Source organism: Euwallacea similis, chromosome 24 (genome assembly GCF_039881205.1).
Source record: "Euwallacea similis isolate ESF13 chromosome 24, ESF131.1, whole genome shotgun sequence".
In the NCBI taxonomy this organism is placed as follows: Eukaryota; Metazoa; Arthropoda; class Insecta; order Coleoptera; family Curculionidae; genus Euwallacea; species Euwallacea similis.
This window is the reverse complement of record NC_089632.1, coordinates 2,951,845-2,978,414: the sequence shown is the minus strand read 5'-3', so window position 1 is coordinate 2,978,414 and position 26,570 is coordinate 2,951,845. Positions and strand designations below refer to the sequence as shown.

The 26,570-nt window shown below is 36.6% G+C and overlaps 3 protein-coding genes across 3 annotated transcripts in view; all 3 read right to left on the bottom strand.

The window, feature by feature from the left end:
• Nucleotides 1-12,868, bottom strand: part of Eip75B (Ecdysone-induced protein 75B) — a 77,634-nt gene extending 64,766 nt beyond the window's left edge. The window contains exon 1 of the mRNA XM_066402111.1: nucleotides 12,670-12,868. Coding sequence (XP_066258208.1) covers nucleotides 12,670-12,853 — 184 coding nt within the window. The 5' untranslated portion in view covers nucleotides 12,854-12,868. The remainder of the gene's footprint in view (nucleotides 1-12,669) is intronic.
• The window catches only part of Ifrd1 (Interferon-related developmental regulator 1), a 176,433-nt gene that overhangs the window by 145,213 nt on the left and 4,650 nt on the right, over nucleotides 1-26,570 (bottom strand). The window lies entirely within an intron of this gene.
• LOC136416752 (BRISC and BRCA1-A complex member 2-like) lies at nucleotides 22,291-26,173 on the bottom strand. Its single transcript, XM_066402086.1, has 3 exons — nucleotides 25,962-26,173; nucleotides 24,715-25,031; nucleotides 22,291-23,107 (listed from the first exon to the last, which is right to left on the bottom strand). Exons 1-3 carry the CDS (start codon nucleotides 26,035-26,037, stop codon nucleotides 22,328-22,330), a joined length of 1,173 nt encoding a protein of 390 aa, XP_066258183.1. The 5' UTR covers nucleotides 26,038-26,173; the 3' UTR covers nucleotides 22,291-22,327.

Here is a 26,570-nt window from a genome sequence, read left to right as displayed (position 1 = left end):
TGGTTATATGGGGGAAAAATGTCGCTTTCAGGGAGCAATTTCACGGCACTAACAGATCTACATTTTTTTTTCGATTATTTCGAAAAAACCGAAATTTTCGAGTGTATCTTTAATTTTTGCTCCGAGTTATGGCACCTAGGATCGTACGTAGGATGCTAAGAAAGTCTTGTCGTATGACTTTATTAATCAACATTTTTCAAAATATTTTCCATCACAACTAATACACTTCAACATATGCTGAACTGTGCAAATTTTCGCTCCCACTTTTCTGGAGTTATCTCGGAACATATTTCATCCCAGGCTGCTATCATTTCATCTGCATTTGGAAAACGTCGACCTTTTAATTGTTTTTTTGCATAAGGGAAAAGTGCGAACTCACAGACAGCAAGATCTAGGCCGTAAGGAGGATATTCTAGTAGCTGCAACCCAGAGTTTTTCAAAAATGTTTTAGTTAGTTGATGGTGTGTCGGTGCATTGTCGTGATGGAGAAACCAGGTATTGAGTCGTGAATTTGATCGAAAGTTTGTAAGGGACTGAATAACTTGAAGCAGGCAATGTTCAGTGTACCATTTTGCAGTAACAGTTTTTTGACTATTTGATACAATGCGACTAATTATTCCGCGTTTTACTACGAAAACAGCGATCATTTGTTTGCAAACAGATCTAGTTTGTTTTACCATTGTTGGAGTTTCCTTATCTTCAAGTACCCACACTTTCGACTGGGACTTAGTTGGAGCATCAAAGTAATATTGCCATGTTTCATCACTAGTAACTATAGAATTAACACTGAGTAACATCCCTAATTCAACATTTTTTAGCATGTTTCGGCACCATGCTACTCGATGTTGCATTTGATCGTCGGTTAGCCGATGAGGTATCCATCAGAAACAAACTTTTTTTTAAGGACGGTTTTGCAGAATTTCGTGCACTGCAGGTGCATTAATCCTTAAATTGTTCTCAATCTGCCAATATGTCACATGCTTATTTTCGTTCGTTTCGTTTCGTAGTTTCTTTATAGTAGAGCTGTTTTTTTCGTTTACTATTTCTTCAGGTCGTCCTGAGTGAAACTCGTTATCCAAGTGAAAATCACCGCGTCGAAAATTGAAATACCACCGTGTTATATCCTTGGAGATGGCCCAACTTCACCAAACACACCAAATATTTCAACAAAGCATTGATGAGTTGTTAAGCCACGATTGAAATTATAGGCGAAAATCACCCGATAATCACGTTTGGACAATTCGAACATTTTACAAATTTCAATAATTCACTGTAAAATATTCAGTGAACATAAATGCTTAAGATTTGATAAACATGTTTAAAAAAGTGTAGAGTTAAAAACAAAATATGTTTAATGTGTTTTTGTTTATTTATATTATCGCGCGACAAGACTTTCTTAGCACCTTATGTAGTTCGAATTTGAAATTGATGATAATTTTCGACAGATGAAATGTCATAGAATGAAATCATTATTGTCATGTCAGGTATACAAATTGAAATGGAAAACTTGTTTTAGTTTTCTTGATCTACCTCTTACAACAGTCCGAAAAAAAATGAATAAAAATTAATTTAAAAAAATAAAATTTATTTTGATATGCGACGAAGAATCATGAAAACCAGCCGATATTTGAACATATTATTCTTCCAGCCCAACAATTAATGGTGTCAGTGACCCCATATTTGTTAATTGAATTACGAAATGATGTTTTCATTTCACAAACAGTGAAGAAATGACATCCGTTTGTTCACCAGTTTCGGTCGCGAAATCTTACTTTATCTGTCAAATGAGTCTTATATTGTTTAATTTTATATCACTAGTTAAATGAACAATCAAAAACTAAATAATTTATTACAATTTTAAAAACTTTGACAAATGTCATGTTTGACTTAGGTATTGTCATGTATTCAAAGCCTCCTATGTTTCTTTTAGAAAAATAATAAAAAGTTATCTTAACATTGCCAAAAATGTTGCCAGTGCCGTATTTAGGAAAAAATCTATAATTACCCCTGACAAGTTAAATGTCATAGAGGGAAAACAAGACTATCATGTTATATGTAAAAATGTTACATGTAAAAAATGAAAAAGTGATTTCACATTTCATCTATCTTTTACTACAACTCAGGATTTTTTTATTCGAAAATTTAGTTTTTTTAATATTTGTAAAACAAAAAACAATTTTATAGGTCTGTTTGCGCCGTGAAACTACTCCCATAAATGAGCAATTTTCCTTTGCATCTTTTCCTTCCATTTAACCAAATTACGAAATCCCCATGCTAGACATCATTATTTTGGGCCCATCGTATAGTCTTTGCGAATAAAATTCATCCAAAAAGTTAAGAAATGGAGACCAGTACATTTTCCAATCTCGAAAATCATACAAGATGTTCATCGATTTTTGGAGATACCAGCTTATTACAGATGTTTTATACCAAATTATGCAGTACATGACTCTAAATACCAATATGACTGCATTTCACTGGATATACCTATTGCCAAACTTCCCCATATCTAAATATAGGCGAAACACCAAATACTCATATTTCTAAATAGAGCAAAAGCCCAGACGGTGCATGTAGATGTCTTATCGAAAGGAGGATGCCATTATTGAACGTCACATATCGAATATCATGGTACAGCTTTTAGTAACTAAGTAATCGGTATCAACTTCATTATTTTAAATACGGACCTGGAATTTTTATTTCATATTTCGAAAGCGCTTTTTATTCCTAACAGACCCACGTATAATATGTTTACATTTATTAACGTTTCAACCCGCATAATTAATCAAAAGACTATTTTTTATTTACCTTTTTAAGCTACACTACGTACTAGGTCACTATGGAAACGATTTTCTAACAAGTTTGACATTTATTTGTCAAATAAAGTTATTTTTAGATTTATTTAAACCTAACCGCTGGATAGGAAATAACGGCCCAATATTATGGCCACCTCGTTCTCCCGATATAACTTCAATGGATTTTTCTGTTTGGGAAATAATTAAAGACAAAGTTTATAAAACCCCACCAGAAAATACTGACGACTTAAAAAATAAAATTATCTTTGCGTGTCAAAGCATTATACCCAGAACACTTAGAAGCATCCAGAAAAAACTAATAAATAATGTACGGTGATGTCTAAGTGCTAATGGGAGACACTTTCAACATTTAGGATAATTATAGGTTAATAAGAAAGAGTATGTAGTGTAGTTTAAAAAGGTAAATAAAAAATAGTCTGGTGATGAATTATGCGGGTTGAAACGTTAATAAATGTAAACATATTATACATGGGTCTGTCAGGAATAAAAAGCGCTTTCGAAATATGAAATAAAAATTCCAGGTCCGTATTTAAAATAATGAAGTTGATACCGATTACTTAGTTACCAAAAGTTGTACCATGACGTTCGATATGTCGTTTTATAGAGAGTAAAAAGTTGTGAAACTTTGTAATTTAAACTTCTTTTCTGTCACAAATAGTATACGAAATACGAGGGATTGAAGTTTTAGACCATTTTCATACTTTTTCAAATAACTAGGAAACTACTGAAAATGTGGCAACCTTGCAGCGGTTTCCTTAATCAGCTCCATAAGCAGCCAATTTAGTCTAATTTAATCGAAGTTGTAACTCTCACCGTTTCGGAGATAGCAATGGTAGGCACACCAAAAAAAAACACCCTGTATACTAAGATCTTTCGATATCGCTTTTACGTCGGTAACAACCAAATAGAACTTATTGTCTGATGATCTATTATCCATTTCAGTTTGGCAGTTTGGCATTACAATTTACAAACACCCTGTATATTTTGTTATCATTAATTTAAAGTATAAAAAAGTTCTTGGTATAAAAACTGTTATATGAAAACGTTGTAGACTTTGGCGTAGCACCCAAAAAGATAATAAAATTCAGGCTAGTTCCATTTAAGAAAATATAGAAGTTTGGTCTGCCAGAAGTGTTTAGAACATCCTACCTATAATTTTTTTTACCGATTACCGAAAACTTTTGTTTTTTTATATTTTTTTCTTCAGAAAACCTCTATTTTTACAGTTGAGAGCGAAAATATAACCAATGACTCTGTACTTGCCGCAAACGCCATCTACCGTTCGCCACTTAGTCCTAGTTGCCATGACAACACCAACCCCCCGACGGCGACGGCAGCAGCAGAAGCGTCGGCATCCAGACATGGGGACGAAAAGGGTCGTGGGGTGGCCGGGGTACAATGACCCAGACAGGTACAGTGGAGTAGGGGTGTATCACCCTTGAGGTTTTATTTCATTTTTCGGGATTATCACTCAAATTTGAATGGGGCTTTGTTTTTGACTAAGACTAGATCCTCATAACCGCGAGCTGCCAGAAAGCCGCACTGAAAACCGAACTCGTACTCATCAAAGCGAATATCCGCAGTAACCAGTGGCATTAATCATGAAGAATAGGGTTTTAGCTGTAACTGTTACTAGCTTCCACCATGGATAAACGGGAAAAAATTGCCTCACTCGCTTTTCGTTATCTTTTGCCCCAAACCGGAGAAAGGCAAATTTAACATCAATGAAAAAAGACGTTGGTGGGTGAAAAGCATCGTAAAGATCCACGTTCCCAGAACATGTTCCCTAAATAAATATGAAACACTCTCTCTTAGAGCATTTTATGTTTCCCTGGAAGAAATAAGGTTTCAAGGTACCGAAATAGTTGTTTAACCAACGAGTGTATTAATCGCCCATTAACACAGCAATTAGTTACATCTTCCCGCCGCACTGCCGTACACACGTCCCATGTATCGATTCTGGTTTAAGTTTGGATTGAACGTAAATGTCATAATTCCAATTTCAAAGAACAGACCAAGAGGAACGCAACCCGCTGCTCAACTGGAAGTATGTGGGTTGTCTATTGGAGAAAAATTTAAGCTCGAAAACTATGACAGAACCAGGGTACGAAACGAAAAAAGAAACACCGAATGCGTGAACCCGCCATCGGTACTTAATTTAAATGGTCAAGTCACGAAAGTCTGACACTGTCAATCTTTTAACTGTCTAGGTAGGATAGTCAGTAGTGATGCCGTTGAATTCATAGAAATTGTGACCAGCTTTATGTCATGACGGGCAATTCCGGTTATAAGTGGACATATTATTACTTTACCCCACAGACCCACTGCGTGCAGCGGATGCACTTTCGGCAACGTTGCAGCGACGTGCACTTGTTCTCTCGACAGGAGAGAGTGAGTCATGAACGGGGTTACTGTCTCCCATCGATCCATTCGCCTAGAGCCCCATTCTTATTCTGGCTACCGCCATACACTTTAATATGCACATATAGAATTACATTGTAAAATTAACGACACTTCCTACTTTCCATAGAAGCAAATAACACCTGGCTCTAAGTGTTACACATGGTCGTATGTGTTACCTGAGGGTAGGAGGAACATTGGTTAACATGTTATGGAACGTTAGTCCAGAATGTTATGCTGCCATATGGTTAGTTTAGTATGTCCATAAGGTTAGGCTGAAAAAAAATCTTTTAATTCATAGAATTATGACCACTCGTAGGGAGCTATCTATAATGATCAGAAGCGATTTCATGGATATCATACGTTTAGTACCCCAAATGATTATATTTTATATCAATTTAATTCCGCAAAACCAACGAGGAAAGGGCATAACAATTTGAGGTATCTCAGCCCACAATCACCGGTCAAAATCGCATTAAGGTATGGAAGATGACCTAAACAAACTACTAATTTATCATTTAGGTTGAATAATACAGGGTGATGTTTAAGTCGGGGATTTCCTGCCACGTGGAAAAAATTTGATTTTTGCCACTTGGCAGTTTTCGGAAATGTAAATATTACAGGGGACGCATATTTGTCAATGAAAGAAAATATTTTCAGGTTCCATAGTGGACCGCGTACCAACAGGTCGTTGAATAAAGTTGAAGAAAAAATGGTACAATCTTTGGAAGATAAAAATAGTTTTTGAATTCTATTTTCACTTTTGAAGAAAAAAGTTCGAATATCAACAAAATTCAGAAATTGCTTTCATTTTCGGAAAACCAGCGGCGTGCCATTTTTTTTCTGAAAATATTAAAAATTTTTCACATAAAATATTTAAAATAAAAAACACTCTATAAATATTTTTTATTATAAAAAAATACGCGTTCCCCGTAATTATTCACACCCTTAACCTCTCACAATGACTCACCCGACTTGGTCAAATATTTTTGCGCTAATTTACAAATGGCACAATTTGAGTAGTACCCAGCAACTAGGATTTTCATTTAAAAATGTCAGCATGTATTGAACCTCAGAAACAATTTTTCTTTTCAAAAATACACCATATTATACGCCAATTCTAAATAGTTTACGAGATATTTAATTTAGAAATAATAGTCGATTTTCACTTTTCTCCCGCTATTTCATTATTCTTAAAACTTTTCTTCAATCTTGAACCTTTGAGTATTTAACGGCACTATTTTAAAAAAATTGATACATTAGCAAGATAATTATCTAGTGGCCACTATGTACAAATTGCCATTCCTGCAAACTACCCGTAAACCACCCGTTAGAATTCAATTTAAAGCATTACGACCCATTTGTAAATAAAGAAACACAAAGCTTCAAAAATTTGTTCTTCGAATAAGGCAAGCGAGTGCCATTACCCCATGATACATTGACCCAGACAGTTAAAGGGGGGATTCACCCTCTGTTACCGCCCTACTCGTCTGGGGGCTTTGCTTGCAGTGAGAGTGTTTTAGTTCCTGTTGGTTGGTTTTATGCTGCTGACTGGCCTGGCTTTGCATTAATTGGCTTCTTTGAGAGCCCATGTTTTTTAGTTTTTATGCGAAATTATTATTATTAGCGATAGTTGGATTTGAATTTCAGACACCCTGATGATTTTTGTTTAATGCAGCTAAACCATATAGAGAAAAAAATGAACGATTGTATTGAATCCTGCGTCACAAAAACTTCTGAATAAACAGAATTCGAAATCGCCCTGTATAATCAAAAGTCAAATTGGGCACGAAGTATCTGCTCCTACCATTGACCGTTTCCTACAAAAGTACCAACAACCCGCGAAAGTCGCATCTTCATTAATCGCGAGACACCCTACGCTAAGGACCAATTTCGGACGCCCTGTACATAATACAGTGCTTCTTCGCTGCTCGTTCAAGGTCGGTGCCCGACTTCCCAACGCGGGATTCTCACCCCAGCCTGCAGACGGCTTTGTGCATTTATCCCCAAAAGGGCGGCACCCCATCTAGGATGGGGGTGAGTGTTCCAGACAGGGAGGCTCGTTACCACCCAGTCTGGCCCCATCAGTCGATGGGGGAGGTGCAATGGGGAAAGAAGGGCGCGCAACGCGGAAGGGATCGAGGTCAGGGACCTGGGCCGAACGTACAATGCGGGGTTGTCATGTCTGTGTGGTGATTGCTGTCTCATTAAAAATGTACCTATTTACTCCGAATTGCGCCAAGACCTCGCCCAATTTAGAGACAAAGACAATATCGATGGTCGGTAGAGTGATCCGCAACGAGCCACACACCTATAAGCTTTTTTTACGCCAGGAAATAGGAGCTCTGTTGAAACTGACCTCCCTATGTAAATCGCATCTGTGTATTTACAATAATTTACGAGTACCCGCAGTACTTCTTATCCAATTCCGTCAGACGTCTATCCTTGACGATTATTGTCGCCGATTGCGACCTTAAACTCGGCTGATCTCATCGAACGTTTCACGTCCAGCCCTGGACGTGATTTAATGGTCCCATACAAATGCATATTTTATTTTAGATATTTTCCTCCAAGGGAGCAAATTACGATATTGGTATTCGTGACGCGACAACCGAGGCACTTAAGTGCTAGTGCAGGAATTTGCTATTTACCATTTCCTTAAGGGCGTCATAAAGATAATTACTGTTAAATTAAGGGATCAGACTCTATAAATTTACATTTCGCTAACAGGGTCGAATCTGTGAAATTATTGTCGTTCCGTTAGAAGAACGACATCGTCTCGTCTGGACCTTGATGGTTGGCTGCTCGCATCTCCTTTGTTCGGTGAACGGAGGCATTATTTATAATGTCGCCCTATTTTAAGGGGCAGCCTTGACTGCCGTTTCGACTCAAGTCTCGACTTTTCTTCCCTTTGGCCATCTCCTCAACTCACATAGTTCTTTTCGCATCTCGCTTCTGGTGAGTGTCCCAGACTTCTTAGACGACGCTTGGGAGGTTTTTAATAGCGATCATACAAGTTCACAACTTTTCTTTGTTTGTTAGAACCTTGAAAAAACGTTAACGATTACGTCGTTAACGTTTTACGTTAACGACGTAATCGTTAACGTTTTTTCAAGTTTGGATTGCGTGGTTTAGCAAATTTTTCTCAATACTTTTTGTTTAACAACTTAGAAATTTTGATTTTCAGATCAAATACAGTTACCTAATTCTCCTAAAAAAATCGTCTAATTGGAGCAGTAAAAACAAGCGCAGTCATAATGCGCTTGCGCCAAGTACCATGAGGATAACGGTGTTCTCCGCTATTCATACGAAAATTACGGATCTACGCATGCGCAAACTAATGATAGCCACAATCTAGTATCATTTAGGTGTCTTAAAATATCTCTATTATGCACAATCTTAAATTTTCGCTTATAGGCATAACGCCGGCAAATTATTTCATGCCTCAGGGTATTACATACGAATGTTCTCTTTAAACGAACTCACTTATTCCTATTACGATGAACTAAGCTGTTCCAACCAAAGTGCCATCAAACCGTATGTTAAATTTTTATTAAATAACGAACCTGTTTATGGCGAATTTCTGCATCATAAGAAGCTTAATATACCGTATAATGGTGAAAGCTTTAGTTTTAGAGAACCGAAATCTCTATTTCACCGAGTATGCGGGAGATTTCCCGAAAATGTTGCAGGCACACGGGTTAGTTTGGCCTGTACACGTGTTTATTAAATACGTGCAATCATGGATAACCCTGAACCAAAGAAAATTCGTAAATCTATTACGTTGAGTAGTAAATATGATTTTATCAAGAGATTGTAGCGAGGTACGAAACAGAGCAATGTGTGTGAGGAGTACATCAACAGTGGACATTGCTTGCAACCTTTAAACGTCTTCCGAATTGATCGCATACGCGTCGTTTTTTCAAATTCCAACGGCAAATCAATGAAAATTACAACTCCATATTTTCATTTTAGGTTTAAATAGAGAGAAAATATTGGATTTGTTTGAAGGGGGCCAAAACATGAATGTAAAAAAAATTCAAATACCAGCGAATTCTGTAGTTGACCAAGCACTTTTAAGACGATTTTTCGCAACAAAAGTATAAATGGTTAGCAACCACGTAACCATCAGTGGTGCCACTTCCAATGGAAGGCCAAAGGGCTTGGAAAGATGATGTTAAAACATGAAGAATTTGGTAAAAGTTGGGTCGGGACTGACTAGGAAACAATCATTGGATAATTTTCTGGGCTTGAGATAGACGTTGAAAAAGATTCATTGTACGGCAGCTGGCCAACAAAGAAAAGATATTTAATGGATGAGAACATATTTAATGGCAATGAAACTATTATGTTAGAAGCTGACACCTGATGGAACCTTAAGATTCAAAGAAAAGAAGTGTGAAAGGGGAAAGCTCTCCAATGAAAGAATCATCGTACTTGTGATGGCAAATTTAACAGGAACAGAAAAAAATTACTGGCAATTGGAATGTCGTATAGTTTTCAGAAAACTACAACTCCAATGAAGAAGCATAGATAGCATAAAAAATTTTAACAAATGACCTGCCGGAATATAATGCCGATTTGAGCAGTAAAAACAGAAAAATCATATTGATAGTGAATAACTGGCCAGCTCACTCAAATGTAACAAATTTCGACCTCCTTAGGTTGGCCTTCACGCCCCCATACGAGTTCCACGCTACTATAGATCTACTACTATAAATCAGAGCGTTATCCGTAATTTAAAATTCAATTATCGGCTATTTCTTCTGAAAATAGTACATTTTCTTGACAATGGCGGAGAAAATTTTAATATCAACCTTTTGGATGCAACACTTGGTCTGGTCAAAGATATCAGAGGATTTATAGATGTTGGTCGTCAGTTTGATTCAGACAATAACCTGCCATTAGTGGTAGCGGAATGGTCAAAGAAAATACCATAGGAAAAGAATGATAATACTGTTCAAAATAATTTTTTATGATCCCCAAATGACTTGGATGAAATCGAATGCCGACACGTTAATGACAATATGGTGACTGACTAGTTTTTAGATGATGATGCCATTGTCACTTTTGTCTTTTCTTCGGCTCGTATTGATGAGCTGAAGGAAAAAATTGATCAAGACGAAACAGTGTTTGAAGAGTTAATACCAGTTCTAAGTACATCTGAGGCAATTGAACGTATTAAGAGCATTCATATTTCTCTTGAATCGCAGTTTCCGTGGAAAATTCTTTCGCCAACAAATGAAGCTTAAAATAAGATTAAGTAGAAGTCCTATTCAGATTGTTTGCAATTAACAGTGGGGTAATTTTTTCAAAGCGATTATTTCCTTTTAACTGAAAATAAATCTTAAAAAATTCAAATTTTTGTAAAGTTTCAAATTAAAAAATGAAATTTCTATCAAAGTGAATGATTTTTCAAAAAGGCTCTGTATGTCGACAATGAATAAGGTTGGCAATGGAACAATCGCACCATAAAATTTCACTTGGCAATAGATCCCGAGAATGTACAGCAAAATTTCATCTATCTATTACCGTTTTGTGTAGATGCCATAAATGGAAAAAAGCACCTCCCTGTATATAAGCGAATTGCCCATTTCAAAAACGTAAATCCGATGACAATGACAGAATCATGACGTATGACAGAATTTCTCGAAAAGGGTGTCCAAAAAACCCAAAGAATGTTTCTCAAATTTTATTCGGAATAAAATTTACCACATATTTTTTTGTCCAAATCTGATGTTTTCTGATTTGGAAAATTCAATTCAATCCATAGTAAATGTAGTTCATGATTACAAGTTGACACTGCAAACAATGCTTTTTTCTTTCGCAATAAGAGCTTTTAAAAAGGGAAATTCTGTGCTTCAAAATATTTCCCTATGACGAAGGGGAAGGAAAACTTCCCGTGACTCACCCCAATAAATGAACTGCGTTCTTGGCTCCTTTTTGCTGCGATATTGCATCGCTACAGAGTATTAAGGGAATCTTAATAAGCTATCAGGGTACAAGTTTCATAAATCAGTTCAAGTCGGAGAAGGACGGGTGCGGAAATAATTTTTTATCGAGGAACGAATTTGTATTAATAAATGTCTATTAATACTTAAAATTAATAAATTGAAACGCCAATAAATTTAGGTGTAAAGTTGTAAATTGTTAGTATGTATATCCGACAAACGCCGACAGGCGCCATGTTTAGAATTTCACATCAACTTTACAAAACAAATTCAGGTTTGCGTCAGCACAAAATAAATTGATGAGAGCCTTGGAGAGGCGAAACGTCGAATCTGAAAAATATCACGTTTTACGACCCACCGAAAAAGTTTACGAAGAGCGATCTCGCTCTTTTAACTACCCACATATTCACGTACTTTGACCCCATAAATTAGATTGCATCTCTCTTACGACTTCCAAGAACACATGATGATGAGCCTCGAATTTGGAACACCCTGTACACAGTGGAATAGGAATTGTCCGGACAAGGAATGGGGGATACGTGATACATCGTCATCGCATCACGACGATTCCTGCGGTTGCGATGGCGTCCTTGAACGCGGCCTATTCTGGGGCTGGGGGCTTCGTCCGGAGCTGCGTCCGGGCTCTCGGTTCCCCTGTCGCTGATGGTGTTTCTTGGGCCAAGGTTGATGGCACGCGTTCACCCCGACACGCGCTTCGACGACGCCTTTTGCAGAGTTCAATATCAGGTGCACCACATCACTTGCTTCGGATGATGTATTGTGGTAATGCGACGTTTTGTTTCCAAGCTGGTTGCAAAACGTCTGATGAAAGCGAATCGTGAAGAAATCTCATAGAAGCCGAATGTCGTACGATTTTTGAGTGAATAATTTTTTTCGGCTGTTATTTATACCGAGAAGAGCGTATTCCGCTTTTCATGGGGAACCGAGATTTTTTACGTTTCATAACTTGCTATAGGTCAATGTGGATCAACATCGGCGTTGAGGAGCAACTGTTGGGAATATTTGGTTCCTACGGCATGAAATCTGTATCCAGTTGCCTGATAATATGCTCATCATTGAGACTAAGGAAGAATGCGAACTGGACTGGCGTTCTGGAAAGCGGGCCGAGCATCTTTTGCGCCCGACAGATGAGTTCTTCACGTTTACCAAGTGTGCGTTTCAATGATACGTATTTTACATGGAAATTGACGGCACACGATTATTGCAGATACATATTAAAAACAGAATATAATGATTTCCATCCTGAACCGAATTCCATTTTAATCGACCAGACCAATTTACTCTTATCCGGTATTTTTAAATAAATAACCGGACTTGTAGCAAGATCACGACCTAGACCTTGATTTTCTGTTATTTCGGACGCTCACAGCGTTTAAGCTTTATTTTTTGCGATTTAAGCACAGGAGGTGGACCAAACAATTCATCTAACAAATAACCCTATTGCGGACATTAAGCTGACCAGAATTGACGGGGAAACTTACCTAAGTCCGGCATGGAACTAGTGGGCTCTTCCAGCTTATTTTCCAGCACTCTGATTTTGGGCGGCGGAGGCGGTGGTGGTGGCCTCATGGAATTGGAAGGCGATGAGGTCGAAGACACGATCCCTCCGGAGGGTATTCGAAATTCTTTAGCTTCAGTTTTGAAGATGATAGTTGAGGTCTGCATGGTGTGATTAGCTGGTTGTGTTCGTTTTTCATAAAGTATCTATTTGCTTACTAGTCGCCTTATAAATGGGCAGCGGGCGACCTCCTAGTTTTACAGTGAGAACTGCTTAATTTTAATATTGGCAAAGCTCAAGAGTTCGAGATCAATATCGTACTGTCTTTTACCACACAAAATGTTGCTGCGGCAGTAACAAGTGCGCTTCATTTAACGTAAAATTAATTTAGCTCGTGAGCGACCCAGAAAACATCTTTCATCTGCAAATTGCGAGGTCCTTTGTGTCCATCAGGCGACTGCTCGCGCTGCTACCACTAAGTCGGGTGATGATTAAATTTTGAAATTGAAAGTAAAAACTGCTACTGACCGACCGGCATAGAGCGCGACGAGCTACTCGGGCGAGTGCGTCCACCGGCGAGCCGACGAGCAACACGAAGAATGAAAGTGAAACCCTTATGTCCTTCTTGCACATAAATGGAGGAGCACACGCGCATTGCCGAAGGTTCGTTCCCGGATTTTATTCGTAGGGGATGAAAATCGAGGTTTTGCCAATACGAAATAGGACGAAGAATGCGAAGGGGAGGATTCGTGAACACAGATTCGGTCGCGCTGCGAGCCGGGAATGAAATGCGCTTGTTGGCCGCGGGAGTGTTTGGCCTTGTCCTTGAACGAGTGCCTTGAACTCCTCGTCGACGACGCTTGAATCGATTTCGAGTTGGATGGGACGAAATGCGTAGGGGTGCGTGCGGCTGCAAGCTGCAAGCACCACTTACTAGGTCTTACGGCGGGTTTTACAGGAGAATAAAGTTTAACGATAAGGAATATCACAAAAGTTTGTTACACGTCAGTCCATGGTGGTAGGTTACGCACCAAGGGTGTGAGGTACACTATTATTACCCGAACGCCAAGCGCTGCCGAAAGAGAAGCGCGCAGCGCGGAGGAATCTAAGACGTGAGGATCGTAAGTATTTCGCAACTGTGGAGTTTCCACGAATTTTTCCTCCATAAAATTTGATGAAATTACAATAAATCTACTTAAAAATCAATTTAATCGTAAACGCAAGAATGCGACCCGTCTCCAATGAAACGTCAACATTTCGTTTGACATTCGTTTCCATGACAACCGTCGTAAAGCAACAATAGGGATGATGACGACATTGCAACCGACAAGTTCGCCAGCTAAATGAGGAGCTATACAGGGTTAGGCACACAACCCGTTCATTAGAACATTTTTGACTTCCCACTATCGTAGCGCAGGAAAATTTGGCTCCAGGGTGATATCAACCATCTTAAATCCAAGTAAAATATTTTGAAAATGACGACACTTCGAGTGATACCGGAAGTAGCTACCAACTTCGTTATTTTAAATGGAACCCCCTAATTTTTTTATCGCTTTCGGGTTTCTCGCTAAATTCTAATGCCAATTTATGTAAAGTACCATACGTCTAAAATTTGTCGTTTCCGAATTATATAGGAAAATTTGAAAATTTTGACAGCTGCAACATCCACGAAAATTGGTATTGTGAGCCGACCGCTGTAAATTTTGCAATTGGTATTCTGGAGCTCAAAGAGGACTTAATAAGCTACGTTTTGACGTATTTCCATTTAACAAAAAGTCTTCCACAAACCCCCAAACATGTTTTCGAAATTCCATGACTTCAAATCTCAATAACTTACTTATTTCGCGAAACACGCAAGTTATTGAGATTTGAAGTTTGAAATTTCGAAGGCATGTTTCGAGGGTTATGAAAGACTTTTTGTCAAATGGAAATACATTAAAACGTAGCTTACTAGGTTTTCTTTGAGCTCCAGAACACCGATTGTAAAATTCACAGCAGTCAGCCCATAATACCAATTTTCGTGGACCTTGTAGCTGTCGAAATTTTCAAATTTTCCTATATAACTCGAAAACAGCAAATTTTAGACATAAAGTATTATACTTTACGTAAACTGGCCTTAAAATTTATCTAGAAATCCAAAACTGATAACAAAATTAGGAGGTTACATTTAAAACAACGAAGTTGGTAGTTTTTTCAGCATAACCAGAAGTGCCGCCATTTTAAAAATATTCTACTTAGTTTCAGAATGGTCGATTCTAGCCTAAATCCGAATTTTATTGGACTATGACAGTGGGAAGCCAAAATTTTTCTAATGAACGGGTTGCGTGGACCATCCCCAAAAATAAAATATTTTTAAAGTTTAACCAACCGGGAGTCGACTCCACGTCATCGCAATGAAAATCTCACATTATTTTAGCGTCGCACATCTGCGCATGTTTTAACTGCATTACCGGGTAACTAAATTTTATAAAATTACAATAAACCTTATCAACCAATCAGAGCATGTGACATTTGATTTGACATTCGTTTCCATGACAATCGTAATGAAACAACAATGATGATTATGACGAAATTGTGGCCGGCTAGCTCGCTAGGTAAATAACCAGCTATACGTGTCATTATCAACCTATTATTGAACTGCTTTTAAAAAAGGGGAGAAATAGGTATTTATATAACGACTGAAGGAAGTACCTTTTAGTATACGAGCGTGAAATGTTGCGCACGAGCCGGAAACGAAAACGTCAAGCACGCGAGCGATTTAAAAGACTTTCATGCGCGTTACGTTTACTATTTTTCCCACGACAATGAACTATATTTGTTAAAAATTTGTTTGACCGGGGCTTGAACCCGGATCATCACAGTGAAAATCTGACATTACTTCATCGTTGCAGATCTGCACGTTTTAATCCCCAAGCGCGCAGCGCTGAGGAATCTAAGACGTGAAAGTCATAAGTACTCTAAAACTGAGATGTATATTTGCATACAGGGTGTCCCATTAACTAATTTTTATTTTTGACACTAGAAAAAAGGTTCAAACGGGGACCCTCCTTGACTTTAGGAGCAGAACTTAAAAATGACGTCGCTGTCCTCCCCGCATGATACATTCCCCCGCTCGTAGCCTAACTTCCACATTTTAAATGGAACCCCCGAATTTTTTGACATTTTTTAATTTCTCGTTACATTTTAATGTCAGTTTATGTAAGATATATCTTTAAAATTTACCGACTTTGAGTTATTCCACAAAATTTAAAAATGTTGACAGCTGCAAGGTTTCGCCGAAGTTAGTGTCATTCCCTAATCGCTGCAAATTTCGGAATGGCCTTTTAACACCTAATAAGCTCCGTTTTGACGTATTTGAATTTGAAAAAAAGTTTTCCGCAACCCCCAAAATATGCCTGCGAAAAAAACATGATGTCGTCAAGAAAATTGGGACATTTTATTTGAAATAAACAAGTTATTGACGTTTAAAATCATGTAAATTCGGGGGCATGTTTCGAGGGTTGTGGAGGACTTTTTCTCAAATTCAAACGCGACAAAACATAGCTTTATTAGGTTCTCTCTTAACCCTGACAGGCCAATTCCGAAATTCGCAGCGGTTAGGGAACGACACCGATTCCCGTAAGACCTTGCAGCTATTAAGATTCCAAATCTTTTAGAATAACTTGAAAACAGTAATTTTTAAATGTCGGATATCTTACATAAACTGACCTTAAAATTTAACAAGAAGTTCAAAGGTGCCAAAAAAATTGGGGGCTTCAATGAAAATACGGAAGTTTATGTCACATGAGGAGGGATGGGTCATGCGGGGAAGGGCAACTAGGAGATTTTTAAATCCTACTTCTAAAATGAAGCGGTTCCTCGTTTGAACCTTTTTCCTAATGTCAAAAATAAGTGTTAATTAATGGGACACCCTGTAGAGGATTTTTTCCTCTACTAAGATTAACTACATTCAATAAATTTCCCATTAACTTCCTCAAAATAAACATAAATTAAATCCGAAATGGAAAAAACAATACGTCATAAATCATCAATGGCTACCATACATACCATCAACCATAAGTAAAGCAGAAACTGATAGCTCGCTAAGCAAATAATGAGCGTGTCATTATTAACCTGTTATTCAACTGTTTTTAGGTGTTTATCACGACCAAAACGTACCTTGTCTGAGCATTTTATTTTTTATTCGCCTTTTTATCTGCATTATTAAATGAAATGCTGAAGTAAATGTCAAACAACTCTGCCGTCACACATGACAAAGGCGAATCCCAATCCGCTGCAGTCGCTGAGGCAAGGTTGGCCATGGAAAAAAAAAGAACATCGAATGGGCGCAGCTCTTCACTGTCAGTCATTATAAGCGTTAATATGCGATCTCGTGAGCCGTAATAATTTTAACAAAACATTAATGCATTACTGACGCATTGACAATTTTCGACCAACAATATCAGATAAGTGCATTCTTCTTCGCAATATTCTTCGGCAAACAAGACATCTAGACTGAGTCGAACGTGAGGTATTATTAAGTAATTATTATTTACTTCCTTTCTTAGTAAGGTTAGAATTCTAGTGAAGCTTCTAATGGCGTTAATAGTGATTTCAGTGATGCGGCCTTACATTTCGATTACTATGGGTGCGTAAAAAGGCGCGGGAAATCTTTACATTTGAATCGCCAATAGTTTCCAGCTTGGGTCACCGGTCAACCACCTGCACACACTCAGGTCACGAGACGGCGGCGTTGACTGCGATGCTCGGCGTCGGTTATACGCCCGGATTCCTGCAAACCGCAATCTGCAGGCTAAAGAACGTCTGGGGCCTTTCAAAGGGCAACTGTCCTAAATAATGGATCCGACATGGATCTGCACCCAATCGCCACGTTTTCTTTAAAATGCCTGATGGAGAGTAAGTTTATCTAGGGTGGTGAAATTTAGTTTGCTTATTACCGCCAAACGTTTTATTGAACTTAGTTATTAATTTGTGGGTTGTTTCAAACCGCAAATTCATCAAAGGAATTTCGTCGGGGCCTAAAAGCTGTCCCCATTGTTATATTGGAATTAATTACTGCAGAAAGTCCATGTTATTTCCAAGATTTTCTAGTCAATGTTCCTCCAGTGGCGATGGCATTCGTGGTGTTAAAAAAGAGTATAAAATATCTAAAGAATAGTAGTCTGGATCAAAATAAACAAAAAAGTGTAAAGTAATGATTTCAGAGATATGAAAAGTTTTTTTTAACATTTATTTCCAATTATTTATTACTTATTAATTATGTACAAACAAACAAAATTTATTCCTTTTTAACTCCTTTTTTATTTTGTAAGAACTTGTACTTTCTTATCATAGTGTAAACATTAAATATTTAACTGTCGTCAGTGCACAAGTTTTCTCGCTATGGCTGTTTAACCAACATCCATTTTTACTTTTACACTAAAGGCAACAAATGTGGTTTCAGCATGATAGTGCTCCAGCTCATTTCTCAATTGCCGTTAAAGAGCAATTATACCAAACTTTTGCACGTAGATGGGTAGAAAGGAGTGGACTTGTGTTATGGCCTGCCAGATCGCCCGTTTTAAATCTTCTGGATTTTTTTCTTTGGAGATATTTGAAAGAATTACCCTATGATTCTCCTATAAAGAGCCTCGAGGAGCTGCAACTATGAATTAATTAAAAATGCAACAAATCCAAGTCAATTAGGAAGTTTCAAGAGTTCGAATATTTTTCAGATAAAGATGTCGTGCCTGCTTGGAAATGAAAGAAAGGCACTTTGAACAGTTTATTTTTTCTTTTTGCTAGAAGCTTTTTTTGTTTATTTGTGCATAATAAATAGTTGCAAATAAATGTTTTAAAAAAGATTAACCTTCCATATTTCCGAAACCGTTACTTTGCGGACCTATGTTTACTAAGACTTTTTTATTTATTTTGGCCCATACTATCACCTCTTTAAATATTTTATATTCTTTTTATACCACTCTGTATTTCAGCTTCAGTAGTAGGAATTGAAACCCCTAATTATTTAATTGTTTTGTTTTGGATGTCAATTCTGTGTGGTGGTGCCATCTCTCAATGAGGCTCCTAAGTAGCTAGTAACTTATACCATTCTAAATAGATAGACCCTGATAGATATTGTGTGGTTAGATAGCCCAACAGGTTTTCATGTTATTTATCCACCTACCAGGCGTTGATTTCTGCGCAGATTTCTTACGCAGTCTAAAGTCACTGAATAAAGAGTGTGACCGCGTAGAAATAAGGGCCTCTTTGGTTCAAACTTTATTTGTTTTCTTTAAAGCTTTCAAATTTTTTTTTTCGCAAATTGTATTCATTTTCTGTTCTAAAATCTAGGTAAATTTGAATTTCCCGTCAGTTTTGTATTTAATCTGGAACACTTTGTGTCATTACGATTTATGATTTTTTAATGAAGTGAAGATTGGCCCAACTCGCGGTTTATGGTCTGAATTAAACCCAGTGATTTTAGCGAATGCTATTAACTGCAAATATCAAAAGGTTGCAGTAATTTATTCCGACAGGAAACCTCCAGTTATTATCCCAGCGGAATATTCCTCTCAAGGAAATTTGTCCAAGGAATTTAATTCAACGCAGTCCCGGCCTAACGAATTTTCTCCCCCACCGAAAATCTCCTAAAATTAATTTCATTTCATCCTGTGATAGGATAGCGGATTGCGTTCACTTGCAATCAATAACATTTGTTCCCTACATACTTTTACTCCTAAATGTCTACATTTCTATTTAAGTTTTGTTTCAACAGTAGTCATGTGGTACTACTAATTCTGTTGGTACTCTTAAGCACAGTAGATAGGTAAACAAACCACAGCTGACTACGTAACCATCCAACATGAGTTGAATCCCTGCTTGGACTATGGTGGCTTGTTTGGTATCTTATATGGATCAGTGGATATCACAATAAGCCTAAATTTGGCACACTCCAAAATTCACTATAGTCACTATCAAACATTGGCGATATACAGCATGGGAGACTGGATTCTGATTTGTCGCAATTTAGATGGCGTAATCTGTGGACCTGGATAACTAACAATAGTATATTATACTTTAAGGTCGAGAAGTGCATTATTATCACCCGAACGTTAAGTTTAATATACTATCGGCCACAAAAGTGGTCGACCACGCTAAGGTTCAAAATCGCTTGACGCGTATTTCGAGCGAAGGTACCTTATCAGTTCACAAAAAATGATCCACAACAAAAACATTCTGTCGAGTGAATAAATTCAGAATTTTACATCGAATACCAAGTTTGCCGGAATATTTTCAGGATGATAATTTTAAATAAATCAATTCTGCTAGTAATTGTATGAAAACCTCACTATATTAACATTGAATTTTGTAAATTGCAAAAGGCTTGCAAATTGATATGGCGATATAATTGTTTAAGATGAAAACTAAAAAAATACATGTTAAATTCAATTATAAACAAGACCAACAATTTACAAAACACTGTAGGACAACTCACTAAACTTCAAGACTTTTATTAACAATAATATTTTGCTGGGAATTAGGAATTAACTAGTCCGACTGTTTCCTACCTCTCACTTAACAATCAAGTGATTTCCATGTAGCAAAAGTTCTTTAGGCAAAAGATGACATAAACGGCGTTTTTTGTAATGCGTACGTTAAAAGGAAAAATTTCAAGACACATTTTTTTCGGAAATACTGTACGATTCAGAGAAAATAAACTTAAAATTTATATAAATAAATGACAAAATAAAAAATAAACAATTCTAATAGTGGGTTACTGCCCCATTTGCGTCGATGACGTCTTGCAGCCTCCGGCCCATTAAACCCACAGGGTTTTGACACAAGGGTGAACCTCTAAACGCATTTCAGATTTGGTTGCAATGTGCCACCAAATCTTCGGTAGTACGTTCATTATTATTGTGCCACCTTTGAACCATTAGGCCCCATAAATTTTCTATGGGGTTTAGGTTTGGTGAATATGCAGGCCAGGGAAGATTATTTATGTCTGGATGCTCGTGATACCAGTCCTTCACGATGTTTGCGCGATGTATCCTAGAGTTGTCATCAACATAATTGATGACAGGCATTTCTGCCACAGGATACAAAGTACGAACAGAAGGAAGCATAACTTCGTCGAGCATCCGAACGTACTCAATAGAATTCGCCCTTGTTTCAAAACTTGCCAGTTCGCTGGGACCATCAGCAGACATCCACCCATAGAAGTTAACCCGTATTCGGCCGGACCTTCTGTTCGATACAATATAGCGTTCATCGTACCGAGTATTATGAAGTCGCCATAAATGTAGCCTGCCGTTTTCGCTTGACAAAAAAGTTTTTTCGTCAGCAAAAATAGCATTTGCCCAATCGAAATTTAAATACTTTTGAGCAAATGCTAAGCGGGCCTGTTTATGTTGCTCTGTCAGAGCAAGTTTTGTTGCTGGTCGCCGATTACGAAGACCCTCTTTAGAGTCACCCTGTATAACACAGCCGACATCTCACAGACTTTTCGCTCAACTCAAGATGAATTTCTTGGCAGAAGTAACAATATAAACAAAAAAACGTCCCCAAATTTAAGCCAGTGATAAAGTTACCTTAATTGAAAAAAGACAATGTGATTACGTACCGTAATATTCAACTCTCGACTAATTTCGGAAATATTACGCCCTTGTTTATACAAAAGTACTATATTATTTTTAATAACACAAAAAGGAGGATCCAACAAAAAGTAATCTAGGTCAAGTGTGACAAAAAAAGGTATCCGACCCACAGTACCGCAAGCGATTTTGATTTGAAACTGGTCGACCACTTTTGTGGCCGATGGTACATACAATAATTACATAGGTACCTTTTAAAAGGGCAGATCTATAGACACTTTTTTGGATTTAATGCCAAAATTTTAATTAACATTGTACGTCGTATCATCAGCCAGATTCGCTTGTTTTGATTAATTATTTTTGATAGAAATGCTTTATATAAGCTAAACATTTCAATATTCTGCGAAAATATTGATTTTTTAAAGAAAAAAAATCAAGTTCTATAGCTAACACGAATTATTTCAGTGATCGTCAACAAAATTCAATTTTTTCACAAGAAAATCATTTTGAAAAATTAAAAAAATATATTGCCACAAAAAACACATTTTTCGCTTTGATTAAGAATTTTAATGAGTCTTGTCAACCAAACTAAGTCAATCACCGCACAACACTATGTGAAACTTTGGCATTAAATACAAACAAATGATTATAAATCCGCCATTTAAAGAAATAGCTGTGTTTCTCTAGAACCACTGATAACTCGTCTAGATTGACTTAAACAAATCGATAATTTTGGTTTTTATTAAATATTTAGTAGGCAATGGATATTTTCAAAAAGAAAAAAATAAGAGCGGTTTTAATTTGGTCCCCCAAAATCCCAATTCCTTCCGCATTCAACCAACTTCCTAACTCTGCTAGTTTCCGAGATTCCTTCACTAAACATAAAAAAAAGTCCGCCAGGCTTATGCATCTGCTTCATGCCACACGACTTTAGGAGCGCGTTGTATTTCATACTGAACAGCAAATAAAAATAACGTAACAGCTTCCTTGATTACTGACTATTTATTTTAATAATATTATATATAGTGGAAATAGTACAAATAAAGAATTTAAAAGAAAAAGCAAAATTCAATGATGTCTATGTTTCTGAAACACTTTTATGCCGTCTTGTAGAATTTCCCGCAAAGATGCCATGTTTTCATCACCACTAACATGGGGATTAAAACTGTGAAAAAGCACTGGAGTGCTACAGCTTTTATCGATTTGACAGCATAATGACTGAACCTGGACCCTTGGCCGATCGTGAGGAAATCTTCCACCCAACTGGACAGTCACCAAACAATCGAAGTCTTCGCACTCTTCAAAAACAAAACAAACTTTGTAAAATTTGCTGGCGTCATATTCTATAATGCTGCTTGAAAAACTGTTAACTACGGCGGAAACAAAAAGTCCTCTTTCTTTGTATTGCTCAGCAACTTCTTTAATCTGATTGTTAATGGCGACTTCCACAGAACTAACATACTCAGCAATTCCCATGTCTTTCGCGAATTTTGGCAATTTTATTTTCCCTATTGCAGTTTCTACATTGGGGCTCAATTGCAAGCCTATTTTGATGGGGGAAGCATTTAATTTCTTAAATTGTAATTCCAAGTGTACGAACTCTTCTCCAGCATTCATTAATGTTCCCTCGTCTCCCAAACAGTACTCTGGTAATTGAGTGAAGTCTATAGGCAGTTCTATTAAAAATCTAGTTGATGTAACATCATCACTTATTTCATTCTGCTCAAACTCATTTCTAGAATCGACATGAATTTCTACTTTGTCGTGACTTATGTTGAGTTTTAGTAAAATTTGTTCATATTGTTCTCTCAGGTTGCCACAGTTAGTTTGTGTCATCAGCTTCTGTATCTGAAATTAAAAATACGTCCCACCACACAGAAATAATTTAAAATTGAGAATGGATAAACATTTCAAGATGTACTCATATTTAGGTATACCTGCGATACACCCAGTGAGAGCGTTTTCAAACGGGACAATATAAAATGTAAGTTTTCTTCAATGCTCAGTTCAGGGCACTTAAATTTGTATGTTCATAAAAGGAAATTCGTTAACCACTGAAAATTAAAAAAAAAAAGTTCAAAAGGCGTTGCCGGGATATTTTTTAAGATAATATTATAGCCAGAATTTTTACATTGTTTTTTATTTTTCTGGCATTTGTCTTCTCCGACCAACATTATTATTGGCTGTTAATGGCACACAACACACTGTAAATTATCACTTTTAATGTCTAGGTAATGAAAGTGACTTTTTACAACTTGATGTTTATATTATTTAAAACCATGGATAATTTGAGGCAAAACACGGTTTTTTTAAGTCACAAAAAGGCAATAAAAACATAACAAAAGTAAATCGGTGAAAGTCAAGTTTTTCCTGCAATCCCCGATTTATTAGGTGCTGCGTTGCTTGGTTAAAATCGAACACACCGCTATGTGACATCTCACCGTTGTGATAGCGTACCGCGTGTTCACGAGAATTATAAAATTTCTTTTGGTTCTTCCTATAGAACGATTTATTTATTATGTTTTTAAATTTCATATATACACGCGATTGGGGTAATGAATAGTATACAGTTACAATATGAACAACAGCAGAAAAATAAATCTGGCACAACCGATCATTTAGGCGTTTTTGGGTGGTAAACTGGGTACAGAATTTTGAGTGCTAAGTTTACATCAATTTGTGGACAATGGTTTTCGAGACAAATTCTTTTGAATGCATGTATGTATGGGAGTCCCTAAACCATCCCTCAACTTTTATAGCGTTTTAACTGAACAACATTACCGGACACTTATTAGGGATCTATCGTGTAAAAAATTGGCGTCATTTTCACAACTATTGTCTTACTTAAACTAACCGTTTTTCTCTTATTGGAACCATGATGGCTAACGACAGATTTTAATAAATATCTAATTGCGTTCGAATGCATCAGATTGACAACTATTACGTTCGCCTTATTTTCGAGAATCATTATTTGTCTTGATTCAGAATGCAAATCGTTTGTAAATTAAGTAGCAGTATGAAATAAAATCATATATGATAAACGTCTATTCAGTGTTTTTACAGTACCCGTAGACATTTTCCAGATCATAAAGGACCATTTTCCTCTCTCTTGATGTTGTCTCGCCTGTAAAAAACTTGCACTGTAGCGAATCACTAGTGGACTTATGAAGTAAATAACTGTTTAGAAATACTCTATTTCAGTAACTGAACATTGTCACAGTTAGTTGTTAATAGGAAAGCTTTGTTTTTTTTAATGTAAAATCTGCTCTAGAATTCTTTGAATAACGTTTTGCAGTACATTGTATATTGCCCTATGTGAATATGCTCTTTGTAATTAAGTATATATGTATGTATATAGTAAAGAACAAAATTATACAAACTCAAGCCTATTTTAATTGTGTCCTAAACTTGATACATTGCCATATTAATTATATTTAGTCTCCTCCAAGGCTTACCTGAGTTTCCTTATACAAAGATAAAAACTCATTCAATATATTGTATAATGAATCTGAATTAGAGAAATCCCAGGATGTCCAACTCGGAATTTTTTCAGCTATGAAGTCAATATTGGGTTCAGAAAGAAATGAATAGTCATTGAAATCAAAATCTGGAGGTTCAGAAATATCCTCTGGATGGAAAATCAACTCCCAATTTAAATTTTTTCCAGCATAAGGAACATTGATATAAAGATGATTATTTGTATATCCTTTATTCATCTCAAATCGATTGGTAGATTTGGTTTGTATATCCTCAGATTCAATCTTTGACAGACCTAAAAAAATTTGAAGGTATATTCAAATCCTTACAGAAAAACTTCCAGCTGTGCAACATTATTATATATCTTTTAACATACAGGATCGGCCAGATTGGACACATTTAAAGGGAAAGACTTATTTTGTAGAGATAAAAAAAAAATGGTGTGGATGATTAAGGATCAATTTTATTGATGAACTTAATGATGAGCATCCTATTTTGATATCTACCTTTATTACAGAGCTTCCTAAAGTAGTTCCTTTGGTTTTTGAGTTATTAACTTGAGATATTAGTTTCATGCACTTATACTACTCTTAATAATCCTTAAGTACATGATTAGAATCTAAAAACTATTGTGGAAATGTACAGAGTGGTATTTTTCTTGTGGTCAAGCCTCTTTTATCCCCTGAAACTTTTCTGTGGTGCACTATTAGTGAACCCTACTATTAAATTTCAATTCCTTGTTTCATTCAGACATTTTCAGTCATTTGGATTTTTCATATCTGGCAAAGGTTACTGAATTATTTGCATAACCGCAATTCAATGCATGGAGAATTTCTCAGCACTGACGCATTGCAGAAAAATTTGGAAAGATAGAAAGCAACTGAAAAAGTACTACTCAGTACATTTTCACAACGGTTTGCAGATTGTTCCTGTATGCATTAAAAAGTGTAATGGTGTATACAACATGTTAACTTAATACCCTCAAAATTAAAGGAACTATGAAATAAGTTTCATTTTTCTTAATATTCTAGAGTTTAACACCTTCGAGGTTAGAAACAAGACATTTTTGGGATACAGTTTATATGGCAAACTAGTGTTATTTTTCAACATAGGGCAAACTCCTATAACAATGTAATATGAAGTGATGTACAAGGGGAGTGCCCTGGATTTGGAAGATACACCAGAAAGGTCTATGAAAATTTCTTCTATTAATAGGAAAACTCACCAATTCTTCCATTGCCTACCAAAACTCTTAAATTCATGTGCAAATGATGACTATAGTCATTATTGTGATTCATCATTTTCCCATCCAAAAATCCACCACCTTGAAAAATCGTAGAGATCAGGATTTATTAATTAAAATTTGAATTTCGAACTTTGAACTGAATTTTCCTTTATTTACATTTTTTTATCGACTAATAACAAATGAACTTGTCATGTGTCAATTTAACATCATACAGTCACACAAAGTTGTCACAGAGCCTTTCCCTTTCGTCAAAAAATATATGAACCAACCAGAACCAAAACAGAATCAAACAGTTGAAAACGATAGTCGGAGACGTAACTTGATTTTTATTTTTCAGGTCCGGCTTCTACTTTTTCGGTGTCAACACATCAAAACAAAATAGACGAATCAGAACCAATAGGATTCGTTTCAAATTTGTCATGTCCTCATCAACACGTCATTACTTCGAATCCCTGTTAAAATCTTGTCAAAATTTCTGTCAGTCATAACCAGGATCAGACTGTGTGTATTGTTCGCATTTCGTGATTTATTGGCCATCCGGCAATTCACATCATTCAATTAATTCGAACTGATTTAAGTGAAGTGGTC

Coding starts and splice junctions, on each gene's coding strand:
- LOC136416752 (XM_066402086.1), bottom strand. CDS start 26,037: ATGATGAATCACAATAATGACTATAGTCATCATTTGCACATGAATTTA. Junction 25,032..25,961: donor GGTAGGCAATGGAAGAATTG/GTGAGTTTTCCT, acceptor AAATTTTTTTAG/GTCTGTCAAAGATTGAATCT. Junction 23,108..24,714: donor CTTTGTATAAGGAAACTCAG/GTAAGCCTTGGA, acceptor TTTTAATTTCAG/ATACAGAAGCTGATGACACA.